This window comes from Bison bison, unplaced genomic scaffold, assembly GCF_000754665.1.
Source record: "Bison bison bison isolate TAMUID 2011002044 unplaced genomic scaffold, Bison_UMD1.0 scf7180017864495, whole genome shotgun sequence".
Lineage (NCBI taxonomy): Eukaryota > Metazoa > Chordata > Mammalia > Artiodactyla > Bovidae > Bison > Bison bison.
The window spans coordinates 10865594-10888029 of record NW_011495054.1 but is presented as its reverse complement, the minus strand read 5'-3'; the positions used below and the strand labels follow the sequence as shown (position 1 = coordinate 10888029).

General features: G+C 46.5%; 1 protein-coding gene across 1 annotated transcript in view; it reads left to right on the top strand.

The window, feature by feature from the left end:
• TTC28 (tetratricopeptide repeat domain 28) overlaps positions 1-22436 on the top strand; it is a 582431-nt gene that overhangs the window by 527342 nt on the left and 32653 nt on the right. Inside the window, exon 15 of the mRNA XM_010828858.1 lies at positions 20376-20516. Coding sequence (XP_010827160.1) covers positions 20376-20516 — 141 coding nt within the window. The remainder of the gene's footprint in view (positions 1-20375; positions 20517-22436) is intronic.

Below are 22436 nucleotides of genomic sequence, written 5' to 3'. Positions count from 1 at the left end.
CATATTTACGTCTCGCGTAACCATAGAAACCTGTTGTGTCAGAGAAGACTTTATGATTTTGCTGCTCTCCGGAAAGAGGCGAATAAAGCCACAGGGCAACCTGCCACCTCTTATTTAGTTACTTTGTAATCGTTTAGCAATTAAGACTGCAGAACATATTTACTATAATTTTCACATCTGTAGACATTTTATAGAGTATTGAATATACATAAAGAAATAAAAACACTTGAGACATTATTTTAGAAACCCTGTAGCCAACTCGGTTTTTTTTTTTTGGAATTACACGATTTGTACTTCATTAATTATTCTAAAAATGGCTGGGTCCTTTTTTTTTTTTTTCCTGCTGTAATGTTTCCTTTAGAGAATTCCTGGCATAAGGAATTCTTACGTTTTGTTATGCTGGCTATTCAAGAGGGCTATGGAAAGAACCCCAGTTTGGGACTTGGAAAGAATTGGATGTGGTGCTCGGTTTGAATCAGGGCAGTTCTACTTACTGGCTAGGCTTCCTGGGGCAAGTGACAGAATCTCACAGAGCTTTTAGGGGCTTTTGACAAAAACCTATGAAATAAGCATAATAATATCTACCTCGATAGATGATCACGATTCAGGCAATAACAGGGAAAATGCCTGGCATGTGGTAAAGGGTCACTATCCGGCACTGTTACCATTTCTCTTATTCCTAACTGCTGTGTCTTTTGATTTAATGTGAAATGGACCACAAGTACATTCTGAAGCTCACAAAAGCTTGTTTTGTTTAGCGCATATATGGTACTTCATACTTATCAAAGGCTTTACAAATATTTATTAATTACAAAACCCCCAAGGGAGCTGAGGAACACAAATTTCATCTCTTTTCCAATTAATTCTGCACCTTTCCATTTGGCAAATACATGTGTTTCAAGGCTTTTAATAGAGCAAGGAACCCCCTTGGCTCTTTTGTCTATGCTTTGGATTGTTTAAAGGAATTATCCACGGTGTCATGGAAGCTCGAGTTAGCTGCTAGATGGCTTGAGCGACCCCTGCTGGCTGGCTGCAAAATCAGAAGCGCCCAACCAGCCAAAGCTGCACCCTTTTGAGAACTGGCCATGGACTGTGTGGACTATGGGTGGTAGGGTATAATCATGGCTGTGAAGGCATGGAGTTTACTCTTATTGTTACTATTTTCTTTATTATTGTTATTTAAATGGAGGTATTAGAATGCAGGGGATGTTTCCCACCAGCTAATAACCATTTAAGTTGCATTTGGGGGCTTTCACCATTTGACAACAGCTTTTCAAAATCTCGAGCTGGTAAACCCCCTACCGGGTTAATGTGGCAGAAAAAGACGAGAACGACACCAGCCAGCGGCTTTTTGTACAGCACTGTATCGCGGGCATCTGGATAGAGGAGGGGAAACAGATCCTTTTAGAAAATCCAATTAGACAAAAAAGGAAATAAGCTTTGCTTAGAGGGAAGGGTGGGGAGGACTGGTTCTCCCCTCCAGGTCAAAGACTTCGATATTAACAAAGGAAAATCCTGTATCATTTTAACTTATTTCAGAAAACCAGTGTTTCTCCTCAGGAAACAAACACTGCAAGTGAACTGGAAACTGTCCACCCAGAGTTCAGTTGAGACAGTACCAAGCATGCCTATGACATCAGAAATCATCACAGAAGTCACCAGACAGGTCCCCTCAACTTGTCTCTCTGTTTTCATTGAACAGTCTTGACAGAGGATCTAGGGAATAGGGGGTGATTGTAGAAGCGATTTTGGAAGCTTTTAGGGACTATGCACCACAAAGAACTCCCCTCCCGTGGCCTCTGCCCAGCAGTTAGCCATGCCTTGACCTTCTCTGTCCCCCGTCTCGGTGCCCAGACCTATTAAGTAGACTTGGTTTGGTAGCTTTTGGTGACATTCTTTGTATAGAAATTTCAAATGCGTGCAATTTACCTAGATTTAAAGGCTTATAAATAAAACTATCGCACAGTCCCTCTGGTTACCCTCATTAAAGGGACCATGTTGTATTGAAATATGCATTTTTATGGTGACATATCAGGGCTGGGTGCCTTTGTCACAATTCTGAGGGGCTCTTTCACAGTGTCTCATGCAGGTCTAGCTGCAGGGCTCCCTTTACAAAAGCAGACACAGTAGGAGCTTTGCTACAATACTCCCATTATCCTAAACTTCATCTCTTTTCATTTGTTAAAGGGTTCATTTGGCTTTTTAATATAATTTGTATTAGTGGAGTTGTAGAGAACGAAAATCTTTAAAGGCTGACTCGAGCAGCTGCTAAAGGAATGCCCACACTCCACCGTTCCCCTTCCTGCATTGGTCCCTCCATGCACACGTGCTCCTAGATGATACGTAGGATGCTCACCATGGACGCAAATGTTCCCTCCACAGACCTTCTTGGCTTTTAGTGGACAAGGGAAATGGACCTCATGGGGATCTTCAAAAACCATTTTCATTATAACAGCCTGTTCTCCATAAGACATAGGATCAAATGAAGAGAAAAAAAACAAAACGAAACAGCATGCATGGTGTATGGGAGGGGCTGCTGCAGAGGCTGAGGTCTGGAAGCACCTCTGTGGACTCTGGGCTTCGCAGTCCCCACCTGGCTTTAGAAAATGTTCCTGGATCAGGCAGCTTCTGAGCTTGTGGAGGCTGGGATGGGGGCGCGATGAGGCATAGGCCTGAATTTGTGCCTCCTGGCTCCTGAGTCCAGTTCTGCTGCTTAGGGTTAGTTGGACAGGTGCCTACACTCCTCTGAGTTTCCCTCAGCATCGGCCCCGGCGCTCCATTACTGCCTCCTGCTGTGGATAGTAACACATCCCAGCTCTGTTGCCCTTTGGACTGGGAACTGGGGCACCCTGTGGATGAGAATGGATACCCTATTTCAGATGCCTGGGGAAGGGCCCAGAGCCACTCCCCTGATAAAATGCTTTGTCTGCACACACCCTCACTTACTCTCACACGCTCACACCTACAGCTCTCCCATGACGTGTTCATCTTGCACAGTGACATGCACACTACACTCACCTCCTTCCCTGGCCACCGCACTGTGGACCTCACCACCCTTACACACCACACGACGCAGTGGAGCAGGGCCACTGTGAGCCCTTAGACAGCCCCCAACCAGTGTGAGGCCAAGGATAGTCACCTGGGAGACAGGTGGTGACCAGGATGGGGGAGTCTCCCTGAGTCTCCCTGATGTGGGGCTTTGGCTCTTTCTACTTCCCTGGTGGCCCAGGTGGTAAAGAATCTGTCTGCAATGCAGAAGATATAAGAGACCCAGGTTCGGACTCTGGGTCAGGAAGATCCCCTGGAGAAAGGAATGGCTACCCACTCCAGTGTTCTTGCCTGGAGAATTCCATGGACAGAGGAGCCTAGTGGGTTACAGTCCTTTGGGTCACAAAGAGTCCGACACAACCGAGTGACTAACACTTTCACACACTGTAACACACGGTGTCCATGTTGGTTGAATGGGTCTTTATTGATGTGACGAAGCCAAATCAATAGTAGAGAGGGTTCCAGAGTCACATTGTCAGGAGCGCTCTCCACTGTCAACACTCTCTCAGCGGAGATTTCAAAAATGAGAGACCAAGTAATGGGTCCTTCCTGTCGATTACAGTCTTTTCGTCCTCGTGCACACAGGCTGTTGAGCTAGTGGAAGTGAAACCTCCTCATTTGTTTGATCACTGTGTTTACTGAAGGAAGAAAGGCTAGGAAAAGACCCATGTTCCTCCTCCTAAGTAGAGACTAGATAATTCCAGGCTGTGAGATACTCAGGATTCACAAGTGCTTCTGAGTTAAAACTGTACAACTGTCTAGATGCAAAAGGCAAGAGGCTTTTTTAAAACATTCAGATGCTCATTTTAAGAATGCAGTTCCAGTGTCGGTTAAAACCAGGACACCTAACAGAACTTACTGACTTTGTGTGTGTCTTATGTGTAGATTCCTGGCAGGTGAATATAATCATTTACCTTCAGACCAACAGATTTGTTCTGTAAATAATAACTGTTAGATAATAATGTGGATTGCAATCTTGAGACAATACAAGGAGAAGTAATTTCTAGAGTGATATAGGGGCTTCCCTGGTGGGGCTCAGATGGTAAAGAATCCACCTGTAATGTGGGAGACCTAAGTTCGATCCCCGGGTCAGGAAGATTTCTCCTGGGAAGGGAAGGGCAACCCACTCTAGTATTCTTGCCTGGAGAATTCCATGGACAGTGGAGCCTGGGGGCCCCCAATCCATGGGGTCAAAAAAAGTCAGACACAGCTGAGCGACTAACACTTTCACTTTCAGAGTGATGTAGAGGAACAACACATAAAACCTCGTTCCATCCTAATATAAGCATTTCCAGCGAGATGAGTTGATGACGGTGACTTTTGCTTTCTGATAAGAAGCAGCAGTGCCCCTGGGCGGTGTTGACAGTGAGTGCCGCTGCAGAGGTGGTGGGGACACCAGCAGTGTGGGTTTGGACCCCTGGATTTACCCTCAGAGTCTGCACTTGCTGTACCTCTGGTTGTACCTCCCTCACTGGGAAGGGCTCTCTCCCTCTTGTTGCCCTGCCCTCCTGGGTGATGCTGGCACATCTTGCTTTGGTGGCAGCTCACACTCTTCCTTCCCCCTGAACTCTTGCTGGCCTCTCCTGTGTGCCCCACAACATGGAGTGATGCCCAGGCAACTTGGGCAGCTGTGGAACTGGCTCCCTGCACTAAGGCCACACAGGTCTCCAAGGACACCGCTCAACCCTCCTCCTCCCCTCCTCCCACAGCAGCCCTCTCAAAGGTTCACTTGAACCAGAAAGGGGCATTTATAATAAGGTCATGGGGTCAAAGCATCCCCTGAAACCCAAGGCAAGCTTAGAATGGGGAAGGAAAGCTGTGAGGAGCCCCAGGCTGCGCCGGGCAGCCTGTTCCCGCCACTGCTCAGCCACTCCCTTGTGGCTGCCACCGGCCCTCCCTCTGGTTTGCTCCTTCTCTTCCTCCGTCCGGAGTGGGAAGGGCCATCAGAAGCAGCTGCTGTACTCACAGAGGGCCTGCAGAGCTGACAACAGTGAGTCACATTTCGCTCTCCCTGAATTCCTGGGCACGGATTCTGGGAAAGGAATCTGATTGGCCCTCCTAAAGCTGGTGTCCACCTCTGGTCCAGTCAGCAGTGGGCGTTGTCAGGCACACACTTGGCAGCAGGAACTCGCCCCTGTGGCCCTGGGGGTCAGGGAGACAGTTTCTACAAGTAGAATCACCATGACCAGGGCAGATGCCCTACAGTTGTCTGCTGCACCACAGCTTTCTCCCCCGTTGCTTTAAAGCCTTGCCTCAGCATCTCTGTTCCCCTGGCTCTTCTCCCTTACGAGATGCCACAGAGCAGGACGCTGCTTCTCCACTCCTCCTTTCCTTGCTGTCCCTGAAAGGAAGCCCCAGGCTCTTTCCATCTGAAGTTTCACTTGTAATCACGATGAAAAAACAGACAGAGACTAGCAAGTAATTCACATGGGAAAATTTCAGAGGTCTTAGAAGTCTTGAGTTCAGAGTCATATGTCTTTGGTTTCTGAGACTCTTGCTAAGTGGCTTCTTGGATAAGTGGGTCTTTTCAGCTATTGGCTAACTGGCTGTGCAAAGCCCAGTGCACATGGTGCCTGCCCTCTGTGTACCTTTTCATATCTCCAGGACATTCTCTGGCACCCAGCTCTGGACTCCCATAATACAGGGTGCTGGCACAGTCAGACTGGCCTCGTCATCAGGAAACCCAGAATGATTGTATGCAGTGGCAGCAAATGAACTAACTCTTGCCTCAAGTTTTTTTTTTTTTTTCAGTTGTTAAGAGGTCTTGGGACTTCTCTAGTAGTCAGTGGTTAAAAATCTATGTGCCAATGCAGGGAACACAGGTTTGATCCCTGGTCTGGGAACTAAGATCCCACATACTGCAGGACAGCTAAGCCTGTGCACCACAACTGCTAAGCCCGAGCTTTCGTGCTCTCGAGCTGCAGCTACAAAGCCCGAGTACCCTAGAGCCTGTGCTCCACAAGAGAGGCCACACAATGAGCAGCCCACACACTGCAACTGGAGTAGCCCCTGCTTGTCACAACTAGAGAAAACGTGTGTGCAACAGTGAAGACCCTGTGCATTGCAATGAAGACTCATCAATAAGTTTTTGTAAAAAAATTTTAAAAAGAAGTCTTTGCTTTGAAAGAAGGGGCATTTCCTTCCCTTGAGCTGATTCCATCGGCTGGGGACTAGTGGTACTGGAGCTACCACAGCTACTGACCTGTGCTTCCTGCTACACCAGGAACTGAATGGGGCTTCTCCCCAATTGTTTCTAGCTTCAAGGTTGCCACGGGTTGGTCTTTGGAAAGTAACTGGTTATCAGTGCAGAAGAGGCCTAGAGATGGGGTAGGGGGATGAAGAAGGAATGAGTTAGCAGAGGGATACTGAGACATAAATTAAAGTGTGCTTGTGTGACGCTTCAGTCACAGCTGTCAGAAGGATGACAGAGAGTGTGTACTTGGAGAGATCGGGAAGCCATGCTTGCAAATGAAAATCCTCTCTGGAGACCGTGGCCAAGCCCTGTCCCCAGAACAGGACAGCTCGGGCGCCGCTCCGTGGCACTTGATTCATGGGCCATTTCCGTCTTTGGGGAAAGCTGCATGTGAACAGCATTTTGGAGCCTGTTCTGTGATAGCATGATTTATATTCCCCAGAGCAGGGGAAGGACCAGGCTGCTCAGCCGCAGGAGCAGATGCTGGCAGGGCAGGTGGGCACCATGGAGAAGCCACCACCCACCTACTGGGCCCCCCAGCTCACCTCTCAGCCCCTTACCAGGACCGGCGCCACCATCCTGCACCTCAGCCCGCTTATACTGGCTTTAGCCTTTGCCTTCACTGTTCTCCATAACCATAACTGAAATCATCTAAATTTCAACCTTCCACTCAGCCCCATGCAGGGGCCTGGGGCAAGGTCCAGCCAGGAGTCTGGCTGCTGGGCAAATGCAAAGTCAGGGGCCTGGAACAAGAATGGAGAACGCTGCCTCCTTTGGAGGTCCAACAGTAGAAAGGGCCAGGGAGGCAAATCTGAGCCAGAATATCCTTAGGCCCAGAGAGCCACTGGGGCGGAGAGGTAGCCCAGGGGGCAGGACAGGTAGGCAGGCCAGGGATCCAGGGCTGGGCCCACTGGACTGGATGTGGGCAGAATAGGGAGAAGGGCTTTGGCACGGCCCTGGCTTCCCCATTCTGGGCAGCCTCCCATCTCCTCTTCCCCCACCTTGCCACCTGGCCCACACCTTTTCTGTCCTTCCAGGCCTCTGGTCGCTCCTTTGCTGAACTGTGGCCACCAGTTTTGTCTGCCAAGCTGGCACTTCTCTGCTCTTTCTTCTGTTTGAGATCATAGCCATCAGAAGAGTGGCCAGAGGTTGGCTGTGTGTCCAAGTGCTCCAGGGACTCTCTGCACAATCATGGGCTGTTTATCTGTTCATATTCTCATGTTCAGCCTCCATCTCTTTCTCTCTCATCCCCAATACTTCATTTAATCTCTATACACATAGACGCCACTATGTAATGATTTATTTTTGTGTTGCAGAGATTAGTTTGCCCACCTAGCACTTCCCTGAGCTTGTCAAGGATAGAGGCCGACTTTGGAGCGAACCAAGCCCCAGCTAAGGGCCCGGCACACGCTGGTTGCACAGTGACTTGTTTTGAGGGTTGGTGTGCCTGATGGCCAGATGGATAAATAAGTAGCACCGAGGTTTATCTTGCTTTTCTGAATTTCTCTCAGGATTTAGTAATAGCAGGATTTAATTTATGTCTTCATAAACATAAGATATGTTTCAGTCAGCATCAAAGCAAGAGCAAGAAATCACCCAGTAGTTTGAACAGGGATAGATAGATATTCTAACAGAGAATTGAATGAAAAGGGATTGGCTAGTAAGAATATTCTAAAGGATATAGGAAGAGCAGATGTAAGGAGCAGTCACTACCCTGAGGAGGAAGGCCCCACATCACCCCACCCTCACTGAGGGCTGAGATCTGGGCTTTGTTGGAGAGGCACTGCCATGGCTCACAGCAGAGAAGATGCTGGAAATCCACCCTCAAAATGTGCTGGAACTGTGCTCTCTAGGGTGCTGTGGGAAGCTGTTCACAGTGGGCTGTCCTAGTCCACTGCAGAACCACCCAGGGGTGGATACCAGGGGCAGTTGATGGCCACTGGAGGCTGCCGACTGCTGTGTGCTGCGAAAGTGGGCTTGTGGAGAAGGCACCAGAGCTGCAGGAACTGGGCCCTGGAGAAGGTGCCCGCCCAACAGGAGCGCGCTGAACAAGCACACCAGAAACAGGAGGGCAGAGCCCCTTCCTCCTGCCTGTCTCTCTAGTGCTGCCTACTGACAGTGCTGAGAACTGTGCCCACTGACAAAGGAATTATACTTAAAGGGCTGTGATCCATTATCACAGGGCAGGCCAGGCAGAATGAATCGGAACATAGAAGCAGTAAATGGATAACTGGCACAGAGTGCATTTTATTCTTCTGATGTCATTTCTATAAAATTAATACATGTAAAGATTTGTGTGACCACCACCGTGACCAGGATGCAAAGTAGTTCTGTAACCCAGAAAACTCCGTCTTTTTATCATCATATCCTGTACCTCCCTCTGCCACCATCCCCTGGCAACCACGGATCGGTTCTCTGTCAGTACAGTCTGTTCTTTTGAGAATGTTATAGTAAAAGAATCATACAGTATATAACCTTTTAAAACTAGCTTCTTTCACTCAGCCTAAAGTTTTTGAGTCTTTCAAGTTGCTGACTGTATCAGTTCATTCTTCTTTATTACTGAGTGTTCATTATATGGATGTTTTGCTTATCCATTCATTTGCTGAAGGACTTGTGAGTTGGTTCTTGTTTGGGGTAGTTATGACTAGAACTGCTATAAATATTCATTGACAGTTTTTATGTCACATAAATTTCCATTTCTTTAGGGTAAATAGGATAAATAAATTCTTTAGGAGTGGAATTGTTGGGTCATATGATAAATGTTTCATTTTATAAGAAAGTGAAAAGTATTTTCTGTAACGACTATACCATTTTGTATCCACACCAGTGCTATATGAGGGTTCCAGTTGATTTGTCTTGCTAGCACTTGATATGGTCAGCATTTTAAAATTTGAGCCATTCATATAGATGTGTAGTAATATCTTGCCATTTCTCTAATGGCAAAATGACATTGAACATTTCTTCATATGCTTATTAGCCATTCTTTTGTTTTCTTGGGTGAGAAAGAAAACTGTTAGAAGATTATTCAGCTCTCTTGCTCACTTTTCAGATTAAGCTGTATTTTTTTTTGTTGTTGAGTTTGAAAGTTCTTTATATATTCTAGATATAAGTCTTTTGACATATACATTGGTTTACAGATGTGTGCTTAGTCACTCAGTCATGTCCAACTCTTTGCGACCCCATGGACTGTAGCCTGCCGGGCTCCTCTGTCCATGCGGATTCTCCTGGCAAGAATACTCAAGTGGGTTGCCATGCCTTCCTCCAGGGGATCTTTCCAACCCAGGGATCGAACCTAGGTCTCCCCCATTGCAGGTGGATTCTTTACCATCTGAGCCAGCAGGGAAGCCCTGATATCTGGTTTACAGATATTTTCTTGCAATCCATAGCTTGTCTTTTTCTTCTCTTAACAGTGTCTTTCACAGAGCAAAAGTTTTTAACTTTTATGACATCAACTTTATCAGTTTTTTTCTTTCTAGATCATGCTCTTGGTGAAATGAATGTGAGAAATCTGATCACAAAAATTGTCTCCCTTATTTTCTTCTAACAGTCTCATAGTTTTATAGTTATATTTAGATCTGCAATTCACTTTGTGACTTAGTTTTTCTATAAGGTGTACTATGTAGTCTGAGGTTTATTTTACAAGGTTCGTTTCTTTGCATGTGGATGTCCAGTTGATCCCAAGCCATTTATTGAGAAGACTTCTTCCTCTGTTAAGTCATCTTTGCAGTTAGCCTTTGTCTGAAGTTAACTGTCCATATTTGAATGGGTCTAGTTTTAGACTCTATTCTGTTTCCTTGATGTATGTTGTTGTTGTTGTTCAGTCACTTAGTTGTGTCCCTACTCTTTGCCACCCCATGGACTACAGCACACCAGACTTCCCTGTCCTTCACTACCTCTTGGAGTTTGCTCAGACTCATGTCCATTGCATCGGTGATGCCATCCAACCATCTCATCCTCTGTCACCCTCTTCTCCTCTTGACCTCAATCTTTCCCCGCATCAGGGTCTTTCCCAACGGTCTCAATGTCTCTCCTTTACCAATACAACACTATCTTTGTTACTGTGGCTTTATAGCAGGTCTTAAAATCTGGGAGTGTCATTCCTCCAACTTTATTCTGCTTCTTCAAAATTGCTTTACCTGCTCTAGTTCATTTGTCTTTTTATATAAATTTTAGAATTCACTTCTGTATAGCTATAAAAATGTCTTGATATTTTGATTGGACTTATGTTAAACTTACTGATTAATTTGGGAATTGAGTCTTAGGATCTGTGAACATGGCATGTGTCTTCATTTGCTTAGATCTTCTTTATCCATTCATCTGTCAGTGGACATTTAGGTTACTTCCATGTCTTGGCTGCTATGAACATTGGAGTGTGTGTATCTTTTTGAATTAGAGTTTTCATCTTTTTTGTATATATGCCCAAGAGTGGGATTGTTGGATAGTATCATAACTCTTTTGTTTTTTAAGAAATCTCCATACTTTTCTTCATAGTGGCTGCACTAATTTACATTCCCACCAACAGTGAAGGAAGAGTTCCTTTTCTCCAAACCTTCTTCAGCATTTATTCTTTGTAGACTTTTTGATGATGGCCATCCTGACCAGTATGAGTTGATCCTTCATTGTAGTTTTGAATTGCATTTCTCTGATAATTAGTGATACTGAGTATCTTTTCGTGTGCCTCTTGACGATCTTGTACATCTTCTTTGGAGAAATGTCTTCCTGCTCAGTTTTTGATTGGGTTTTTGTTTTGTTTTGTTTTTTTTAATTGAGCTTTATGAACTGTTTGTTTATTTTGGAAATTAAGCCCTTGTTGGTCACATCATTTGTAAATGTTTTCTCCCGGTCCATAGGTTGTTTTTTTCATTTTATTTATGGTTTCCTTTCCTGTGCAAAAGCTTGTAAGTTTGATTATGTTCCATTTGTGTATTTTTGCTTTTATTTCTTTCACCTTGAGAGACTGACCTAAGAAAACATTGCTACAATTTTTGTTAGACAGTGTTTTGCTTATATTCTCTTCTAGGAGTTTTATGATTTTATGTTTTATATTTAAGTCTTTAATCTATTTTGAGTTTATTTTTGTGTATGGTGTGAGGGAAAGTTCTAACTGTTTTGATTTACATGCAGTTGTCCAGCTTTCCCAATACTACTTCTCCACTGTATATTTTTACCCCCTTTGTCTAAGATTAACTGACCATAGATGTGTGGGCTTATCTCTGGGCTCTCAGTTTTGTCCCATTGACCCGTACGTGTGTTTTATGCCAGTACCACACTGTTTTGAAGTCTGTAGCTGTGCAGAATTGTCTGAAGTCCAGGAGGGTTATGCCTCCACTTTTGTTCTTTTTCTTCAGGATTGCTTTGGCAATTCTGGGTCTTTTCCTATTCCATATAAATTTTAAGATTATTTGTTCTGGTTCTGTGAAAAATGTCATGAGATAATTTGATAGGGATCACATTAAATTTGTAAATTATTTTGGGTGGTATGGCCATTTTAACAATATTAATTCTTCGAGTCCTAGAGTGTGGGATATCTTTACATTTCTTTGAATCATCTTCAGTTTCCTTTATCAGTGTCTCATACTGCTGCTAAGTCACTTCAGTCGTGTCCAACTCTGTGCAACCCCATAGACGGCAGCCCACCAGGCTCCCCCGTCCTTGAGATTCTCCAGGCAAGAACACTGGAGTGGGTTGCCATTTCCTTCTCCAATGCATGAAATTGAAAAGTGAAAGGGAAGTCGCTCAGTCATGTCCAACCCTCAGCGACCCCGTGGACTGAAGCCTACCAGGCTCCTCCATCCATGGGATTTTCCAGGCAAGAGTACTGGAGTGGGGTGCCGTTGCCTTCTCCACAGTGTCTCATAGTTCTCAGCACATGTATCTTTTTTCTCCTTGGTCAGGTTTATTCCTAGGTGTGTTTTGTTTTTTTTTTTTTATACAATTTTAAAGGGATTTTTTTTTTGTCTTTCTGATATTTCATTGTTTGTATAGAGAAATGCAACAGAGTTCTGTATGTTAATCTTGTATCCTGCTACCCTGCTGAATTTGTTTATCAGTTTTAGTAGTTTTTGTGTGGAGTCTTTAGGATTTTCTATCTAGAGCATCACATCATCTGCATGTGATGACAGTTTTACCTCTTCCCTTCAATTTTATTTCTTTTTTTTGATCTGGATTGCTGTAGCTAAGACTTCCCAATATAAGGCTGAACATAAGTGGTAAGAGTGGGCATCCTTGTCTTGTTCCAGATTTTAGTGGAAGGTGTTCAGCTATTTGCCGTTTACTGTTATATTGGCTGTTGGTTTGTCATAAATAGCTTTTATTATGTTGAGATATGTTCTGTCTATACCCACTTTGGTAAGAAATTTTTTATAATGAATACATGAAGAATTTTTTCAAATGCTTTTTCTGCATCTATTGAATGGTCACATGGTTTTTGTCTTTGGTTGTTGTGGTGGTATATATCACATCGATTTGCATCTGTTGAATCATCCTTGTGACCTTGGAATGAGCTAGCTTGATCATGGTGTATAATCCTTTTATGTGTTGTTGTATTTGGCTTGCTAATATTTTGTTGAGGATTTTTGCATCTATATTCATCAAAGATATTGGCATGTAATTTTCTTTTCTGGTAGTGTTGGTTCTGGTATCAGGGTGATTGTGGCTTCATAGCATGACTTTGGGAGTGCTCCCTCCTCGTCAGTCTTTTAGAGTTTGAGAAGGATTGGTGTAAGTTATTGATATATTTAGTGGAATTCCCCTGTGAAACCATCCAGTCTTGGACTTTTGTTTGCAGTGAGATTTAAAAAATTTTTATTACAGATTCTATTTCACTAATAGGGTTTGGTCCGTTCAGATGATCGATTTCTTCTTGATTCACTTTTGGTAGGCTGTACGTACATTCCCAGAAACTTGTCCATTCCTTTTAGATTGTCCAAGTTGTTGGTGTGTAATTTTTCATAGCATTCTCTTCTTTTTTTGTATTTCTGAAGTATCTGTTGTTATTTCTCCTCTTTCATTTTTTATTTTGCTTATTGGGTCCTTGCTCTTTTCTTCTTGGTGAGCCTGGCCAGAGGTTTGTCAGTTTTGCCTATCCTTTCAAAAAATAAGCTCTTAGTTTTATTGATATTTTAATTGTTATTTTATCTCTTTTACTTTCTTAACAATCTTTATTATTTCTTTCCTTCTGCTGACATTGTGTTCTGTTTGTTCTTCTTTTTCTATTTCTTTCAGATGGTAGGTTAAGTTGTTTATTTGAGATTTTTCTTGTTTTTTGAGGAAGGCATTTATTGCTGTGGACTTCCTTCTTAGAACTGGTTTTGCTGCATCACATAGATTTTGTGTGGTTATGTTTTTATTATCATTGTCTTGAGGTATTTTTTTTAATTTCCTCTTTGATTTCGTTATTGGCTGATTAGTTTTTTAGTAACATGTTGTTTAGTTTCCATATAATCATTTTTTCTTATTTTTGTCTTTTCTTTCCATGTAGTTTCACGCTGTAGAGGTTGCAAAAGATTGTTGAAATAATTCTATCCTTTTAAATTTGTTGAGGCTTGTTTTGTGTCCCAGTATGTGGTCTACCATAGAAGATGACCCAGGTATGCGTGAAAAGAATGTGTATTCTGAGCTTTTGGATGTAATATCTGAAAATATCAACTAAGTCTAACTGTTCTATTGTGTCATTTAGGATCTCTGTTGCCTTATTGATTTTCTGTCTGGAAGATCTGTCCATTGATATCAGTGAGGTGTTAAAGTCTCCTATTATTATTATATTCCCATCAGTTTCTCCCTTTGGGTCTGTTAGTATTTGTTTTATGCACTTAGGCACTCCTATATTGGGAACATGTATGTTAATGAGTATAATATTCTCTTCTTGTATTAATCTTTTTACAGAATAGTGTCCTTTGTCTTTCCTTGTAGCCTTTGTGTGACATGAGTACTGGTACATCCACCTTCTTGTCATTTCAGCCCCTCCCCCCCACAACACCTTTTATAAAAATTTCGGCTGCATGGCCTGTTTGTTGTGGCATGTGGACGTCTCTTGTTGCAGAGCACAGGCTCTAGAGCACTTGGGCTTCTTTAGTCGCAGCATGTGGGCTCTCTAATTGCAGTATGCAAGCTTAGTTGTCCCGTGGCATGTGGGATCTTAGTTCCCTGATGAGGGATCTTACTCACGCCCCCTGCATTGGAAGGTGGGTTCTTAACCACTGGACCACCAGGGAAGTCCCAGTCCTTTCTTTTTTAATATAAGCATTTAGGGCTATAAATGTATCTCTAAGTCTTTATTTATGTCCCACAAATTTTATGTTGTACTTAGAGTTTTGTTCAGCTCAAAATATTTTCCTAATTTCACTTAGGACTTCTTGTATAACAGTTATTTATAAGTGAGTTGTTCAGTTTCCAAAAGTTTGGAGACTTTCCTGCTGTTTTTTTACTTTCAAATCTAAGTCCATGGTGGGTGAAGAACTTATTTTTCATGATTTCAATTTTTAAAAAACTATTAAGGTTTGTTTTATGACCAAGGGTACGGTCTGTCTTGGGGAATACTTGCTATGAATTTGACAAGAATATGTATTGAACTTTTGTTGGGTGGAGTTTTCTCTGAATGTGAGTTATATTCAGTTAGTTGATGGTATTGTTAAGTTCTTCTGTATCTTATTGATTTTCTGTGTACCAATTCTGTCAACTACTGAGAAAAGAGCATTGAAGTCTCAATTTATGCACCTCACTTTTCAGTTCTGTCACGTTTTGCATCATATATTTTGAAACTCTGTTGAAAGGTGAAAACACGTTTAGAACCGTTGTGCATTCCTGATGAATTGGCCCCTTTATCATTGTGTAATGTCCCTCTTTATCCCTGGTAATTTTCTTTGCTTTGAAGTCTACTTGTATACAAGTCTACTTGTTAACATAACCAATCAAGCTTTGTTTTGGAATAATATTTGCATGGTCTATCTCTTTGCCTTTTACTTTACTCCTTTTAATATCATTATATTTGAGGAGACTTTTCTTGTAGAAGCATTTAATTAGATTATTTTAAAATTCCATTCTGTCAGCTTCTATATTTAGACCATTTATGTTTAATATAATTATTGATATGTGTGGGTTTATGTATGTCATATCAATATTTGAATATTTGTTTTCTGTTGGTTCTATGTTTTTTATTCCTCTATTTCCCCATTCCTGCCTTATTTTGGAGTTTTGAACTTTTTAAAAATTCATTTTAATTTATCTATGTCTTTGACTATGTCTTTTATAACTTTAAAAATAATTGTGCTAGAGATTATAATACATATATACTTTTATAGTTTGCAGTTTACTTGCTGTTGATACTGTATTAATTTGAATGAAATGTAAAAGTCTTATCACCATATGGGAACCTCTGCCACCACACCCCCCAACCCCGTCTTGCATTTGTCTTATATACTACATCTACTTATGTGAAAACTCCAGGAGATGGCATGAGGAGAAGAACAGTCTATTGTATTTACTCAGACATTTGATATTTATTTTACTCTCCCTTCTTTCTTGATGTTCCTGATGCCTTCTTATGTCATTTTTCTTCTTCCATTAGTGATTATTTTAGAGTAGGTCAATTGACAGGATTGTTTGTGGCCTGGAACATGAGAACAGACATGAGAGAAGAAAAATGGGGGATTTTCTCTGGTCTCTCTGAGCTGGAAATAGAGAGCTTCTCCTGGAGCTCTCTGTTCATGCTGATGCCTACTTCTGCAGAGAAGGGGGGCCACAGAGAAGGGAGAGCTGCAGAGAGGCCTGTCTGATGGATTCTACAGAGGCAAGAATGTGAAGTTCACCTGTGATTTGGTGCCATTTTGAATGCTGGTCTTCTTCCCACATTTGCCTGATATTAACTTTTTGTGTTCCTCAGATACCCTATTCCATGCGGTCCAGACAGAGTGTGTAGTTGCGTTCATTCAGAAAGATGGAGTGTTACGTGCTTACTCCGTTTTACCTGGAACTGGAACCTGGCATGTCAGGATATTTATAACAAATATTTAATAATATTTATTGGGTAAATAAATGAATGAGCTATCAAACAATTGGTCCCAAGCTCTGTCTTCAGCACCAGACTTGAATTTCTAAGTCTCCAGCCCTTTTGGAATGAAGACCATCTAAATAATAGAGTCAGTATCTGCACACTTGGCATCACCAACACAGAGTCCTGTCTGCATGTTCAGCGTGTCCAAACTCTTCATGTCGTTCCATGAATGACATGTCCAGACTCAGCATGTCCATTCCTCTTCCACTGAAGACCAGCTCCTATTTGCAGTTTCTTTATTTGCCACCACTGGCCCATCTGCTATAAATTAACTGCTAGTTGTCTTTTATCCTTTTCCTTCAATGAGTTTCAGGCAAACAAGTTCTCTGTTTGGTAATATTTTCCTGATAGTTCTCACTTTCTTACTCTCTGCCTTACCACCCTAGTTTACACGTCTAGACTCATGAGTTAAGTTGGCCCAACCACAGGACAAGCAGAACCATTGTTGGTGACAGTAGAGAGCAAATAATGAGGAGGAACCAGGAACATGGGGTCACAGCCAGGAATGTCCATTTATAGGGAGACGGGATTTGGGGGATGAAGGAGCTGCTACCCAGATCTCCAAGCCTGAGGGCCGTGGAAAGCTTGCCTCACTTGGCGTGTTGAGACCCAGGCACATTGATGTGTTAACACACTAGTGACTCCTGAGAATGGGGCTCCCAGTAGGTGTGAGGGGCCAACAGTCTCCTTCGGGCTTGGCCCTGGGGCCTTCAGGGCTGCTTCTGAGCAGTGCTGCTAAAAGCCACCTGACTTTCTCTCTCCTCCCCATGTAGTCCATGTTCTCCACTCTGGACCAGTTGACTGCCTCTCAGACAACCGCCCTGAGCCCACCAGAAGCCTGGACTGACAGCTCTCCACTGCCTTCCAGGTTCAAGGCCCTCCACCTCTCTCTCCTTCCTCCCTGCCACTCTTACCATCTCCTCCAGCTCATCTGGGCTAGTCCCTAGGCCCCAGAGAGCCCCCCACTCTCGTAACCTCCGTGCCTTCTTATACCATTCCATCCCCTGATTCCCACACACCACCCCAGTCCCTTCCTGTCTAAGCTGTCCTTCCAGTGCCTCTCAGATGCTGCTGATTCCAGAGGGCTCTCGCACCCTCCCTTTCTTGACTCCAGGCTGATACCCTCCTGCCTCCTTCTTAACCCACCTTAGCCAGTAGTCACCGGTCGTACTGGATGTATTATACCTTGAAGGCATGTCACTGTCTTCTGTTTGACCTCTGTGGCTCTTTTATGTAGGTCTCGGTTAGTAATCCTTGTTGGATCAAAGTGAATGGAACCAGACCAGGTGCTGTGCCATCTCTAGAAAGTCTCTTAGAGAGATGAGAAGGCTGTGATTGTGATATGACAACCACTGATGGCAAGGCGCTCGGGCTCCCTGCTGTACAGATGAGGCTCGCTTTGTAAATGGGAAATTCCCTTATCTGTGACATCACCTGTTTGTTTTTCCCTTTGGTGTTAATACTCTGAAGGGTCAGGAAATAGGAAACAGCCTCATTAAGCATGAGATTCTGAGGGCTCCGTCCGCAGTTGACAGTGAGAGCAGAGCTGCAAGATAATGGAGGCTGATACCAGTTCAGTCAATTCTTCTCCCCTTTGCAAAGCACCGAATGACAAGCCGATTTCTCAGCTCCGAGCAGGCTGTCATGTTCAGATGATAAATGTGTCCCTGGACAGAAAAGCTTGTTGAGTGATATTTACCAGGGTCTCCATGAAGGGCCCAGAGCTCCCAAGGGAGCATTTTCAGCCTTCAGCTGCTGGCCTGGTCAACTGATACCCGTAGGGTGGCAGGAGGAATAAAGCTTCGTTCCCTGCTCTCCAGCAGGGTGGAGGCATGGTGATTTGTTTAGGTGCTCGGAAGTTTCCTGGTTCCTCTTATTTCCTGTCTTCATTCCCTTCCTCCCCTGTCAAACCCCAGCAGAGAGAGATGGACTGTGCGAGAGGCTTGGAACCTCAGAGGGGGAGGGGTGAGAGTCAGGCCTGGCTCCTCCGCTGAGTGCTCCTGGGCTAGCTCCTCAGCTTCTCCAGACCTAGAGAAGATGACGAGAGCTGCCTTACAGGCTTGCTGTACAGATGAAATCACATCTGGCTAGAAATACCCTGCATGTTGTAAGATGCTCCCCAGTGTTGGCATCGATCAACCGTTCTTCCTTGTACACCTGCTGTGTGCCAGGCACTGCTGGGTTTGAAGGGCGGGTTCAGTTGTGGGCGCCAGGAAGAAGTTGGGCTAGTAATGCCTTGATCAGCCATTGGTGTGGTTCTGGGACGAAGGAGAGTAGCTGGCTCTGAGATCACACCTCTTTGCCGTCCCTGAAGGCTATCCATCTCCCAGCACTTCTCTGGGGCTCAGCTCCTGGGATCCCCTCCCAGTGGCGGGGCGTTGGTGTGACCTTCTCCAAGGAGCATGGCTGAGTAGGGCTCTGGTGCCTCTTGCTGGGCTCTCCAGAGAGACAGGGCCTACAGGGCACGCATGCACACGGGCTTTGTTGTGGGGAATTGGCTCACACGGCTCTGAAGGCTGAGACGTCCCAGGTCTTTTGTTGGCAAGCCAGAGATGGAGAGCCGGTGGTGTAAGTTGTGGGGTGTCCACATCTGAGGTGGGAAGCGCCACACCCCAGCTCCAGGGGAGTGGGCGGGGAGGCCTCTCTCATTCCCTCTTCTCCTCTGGTTCAGATGCTCAGTAGGTTGGACAGGGCCCACCGACCCGGGGAGGGCAGTTTGCTTTCCTCAGTCTAGATTCCAATGTTAATCTCACCCGGAAACGCCCTTGCAGCCTCGTAACCCAGAGTGACGCTGGGCCAGGCACCCCGGGGCCCGCTCAAGTTGACACGTAAAATGGACCCTCTCATCAGGGCTGACGTTCATGTAGAGCCTTCAGGTTTACTAAGTGGCGTCACACGCTGCATCTCGGCCCCAGGACGAACCAGGGGAGGAGTCATCCCCTTCTCTGTGATCCTGACGCCAGGGGCTCACCGGCCTGGCTGTTGGAGGCAGGCCATGCTCACCTTCAACCTGAGTCTCGGTGCGCCAAGCCCCTTTTCTCTGGCAGCGGGTCTGTCCCTTCCCAGGTGCCACTTCTCCTGCACCTGAGCGGCTTGCGTGGCTGGTCTGTGTGCCTCCAGTGCTCTCTACCCCTCCACCCGCTCCTTAGGCAGCAGGAGCTTTAAACACAGTTGCCGTGCGGGCTGGGAGTCGCCTGTGAGCCGGACGTCACTCTGCATTTCCAGAGTCTGGAAGCAATGGGCGCTGAAGGAAGGCGGGGCTCCACACATGGAGCGGCCTTTGCTGAGCCCCTGGTGCTGTGGCCAGGGTCACGGTGGGGACCAGGGGCAGCCAGCACTCCCTCTGCTTGTCTGCGGCTGCTCAAGCTGCCTCTGCTTGGCCTCTCACACGTTTAATATGCCCTCTGTTATTTTAATCAGGCTGGTGAATCAAGGCACTCCTGAGTATTTCTGTTTCTTTAAAACCCATTGTGAGATGTTCTTTCACAGTCTGTCAAAGGGGAAATACGAATTTAGTAATTCAAAACTTATAACATCTTCATGCTGACCTTGGAATGGGCTTCAATCAGCCACATTTCTCAAGCCTACATTTCAAACAGTCCCCCTCTGCCTGGCCTTGCAGCCACTCTTGGGCATGTCTGTCTCCTCATCTGGAAAAGTGCCTTTAGGGACTGTGCATCCCCTGCCTGGTGTGGTGCCTGGCACAGGCAGGTGCTTAGTTACTGGTTCCGAGCTGGAATGGACCGGAGCTCCTGCCACACTGTGCACTTGCCCAAGCCCTGAGCTGGCAGAGTGCCCGCCAGCCGGCAGGACATAGCAAGTGGTGCCGTTCATTCAGCAAGGGGCCATCCTGCACCCCGTCCATGTGGGGCACACGCTGGATGCAGGGAGTGCAACCTGGGCACTGGTACAACCTCTTCCTGAAAGGGGTTTGCAGCAGGGGGCAGTGCTGGACATGAGCAGGTGGACCGCAGGGAGCAGGAGGGGGACGACTCGGGAGGAGCCGGGCCGTGCTGGAGCCGAGGACGGGGCCTTGGAGCAGGCCTGCAGCACTCGGCACCTTTCTCTGCTGTTTCCCTGCAGGGCCTGTGCCAGCAGCGAGACCGAGAGTGAAGCTGGAGACATCATGGACCAGCAGTTCGAGGAGATGAACAACAGGCTCAACTCGGTCACCGACCCCACTGGCTTTCTTCGGATGGTTCGCCGCAACAACCTCTTTAACAGGTGCGTGTGGCCCTGCCTCCCAGGCGGTGCACCTTCCGTGACCTTCCAGCTGCGTGGGCTCTGGTGGGATGGGGGTCTGCAGGGGTGAGCACGGTGCTCTGGCCCTTGGGGTCACAGCAGCCCCTCCAGGTCGGGGGAGGAAGTGCGGCAGGCCTGATATGACCGTACACCATGGCTGGGTGGGAGGCCCAGGGGACAGTCCACTGCTCACTCCCGTGGCCTCAGGGCTGATCTCCCAGATGCCAGGAGAGGCCGCACAGGGCCGTGCCACACACTTTTTCTCTGGCCAGCTTTTGCCCTAGCTCACGGCCAGGCCCTTGTGCGGACCTTTCTGGCCTGAGGTTGAGGGAGGCCAGGTGAGCAGATGCCAGCATTGCTGGGGAGGAGCCCGTCCACACCGGGGCCTGTCTCCACTACTTGACCATAGGCCTCAGTGGCGTTGAGATGAGCCAAGGTTGAAATTGCCAGCTGGTGTGCCCCTGCGTCTTTTCACCGGGGGTGCAGGCCGAGCTGTGTCCAGATGAACAGGGGAGGTGGTTTGGGTTAAGGAGCACCTCTCCCGCTGTCGCTGGTTGGCAACACCTGGGAGTCAAGTTTGGAGAGACCTTTCCAGAAAGACACCCTGGACGCTGAGCCCCCTGCCTTTGAAGGGCGGCAGGGGCAGCGGGCACGCGGGAGGGAGTGACCGTTGTGCCCCATGTGCTCCTGCTCCAGGCCCCGGTTTCCTCCCATTATTGTGCTGTCAGGGTGACAAACGTGTGTTTACTTTCCCAGGGGTGAGTCAGATGGGATGGGAGCCAGGAGCCAGGGCTGAAGGGACTGGCATTTGGTTGTCAGGAGGCCAAAACCTCAGGCTGGTTCACTCCCAGTTTCCTCTGCGGCCCTGCCCCCTTCGCAAGTGTCCCTTGTGGCTCTAATTTCTTGGAAGGAACAGGACCAGGCACGAGGAGGCGTGGGATTGAGGCTGGCTCCATCCTCAGCCTCAGCTCCTCGGGCTCTGGGGCCGGCGATCTCGGCTCTGCCAGTGCTGCGATCTGTGGTTGTAAACTAGGGTGTGAAGACTGCAAGGCTGGGTCTGGCCTTGTTGCGTGTCAGCTGTGGGACCTGCGGCAGGTGACTTCACCACTGTCAGCCTTTTCCTCGTCACTGAAGTGAGAACAAGCTTCCTACTTGGCTGGGTTCCCTTACATGGAATTACAGCAGCTAATGCATGAGCAGCACGTGCCAGGCTCTGGAAGGTGCAGGAAGCTCGTACGTATGCTGACCTTCTGCCGTCTTGAGTGAAGTGGGAAGGACACTGTTAAACTTGGATTCTCCGGATCACGTGGGTGGATAACCTTTGGAAGGGATGAAATGTGCATGTGCCTGTGCAGCAGCTGTTGACCACCCCAGGTTGCGGCCTCACCTGCCCTTTGCTTCCCGTCCTACCTCGTGTCTTTTGGGTGAGAGACAGTGCACAGGCCAGAGGCCACTGCCAGGCACCTGCGGCCGACCTGATCTCAGGCGCACCCGCGGTCAGGAGCCCCTCCTCCAGGGCCTTGGGCACTAGGCAAGGAAGGGGTCAAACCAGGTGTACCTGGGGTCCTAGCTCATCATCCCTGGACAAGAAGGGGTATGAATTTTGTATCATGGAGTTGCTTGTTTTGAGAAAACACTCGTCACTCCGAGCAGCTCTGAGGTAGGTCCAGTGAGCCCAGGACCACTGGTTAGCTCACTAAGCAATGGTTCTTTAAACAATGTGGTCAGTGCTGGCGGCCAGGCTGAGGACAGGCCAGCCTGAGGCTGGGAGGGGCCGCCAGGCCCGCAGCGTGGGAATCTGGCTTCACTGCCCAGCTGCTCTCTGCCCAGCTCCTTCATCAGGCCTAACCTGCCTGTAGCCTCGAGCCTGCCCTCAGGAGATGCCAGCAATGGAACTCCTGC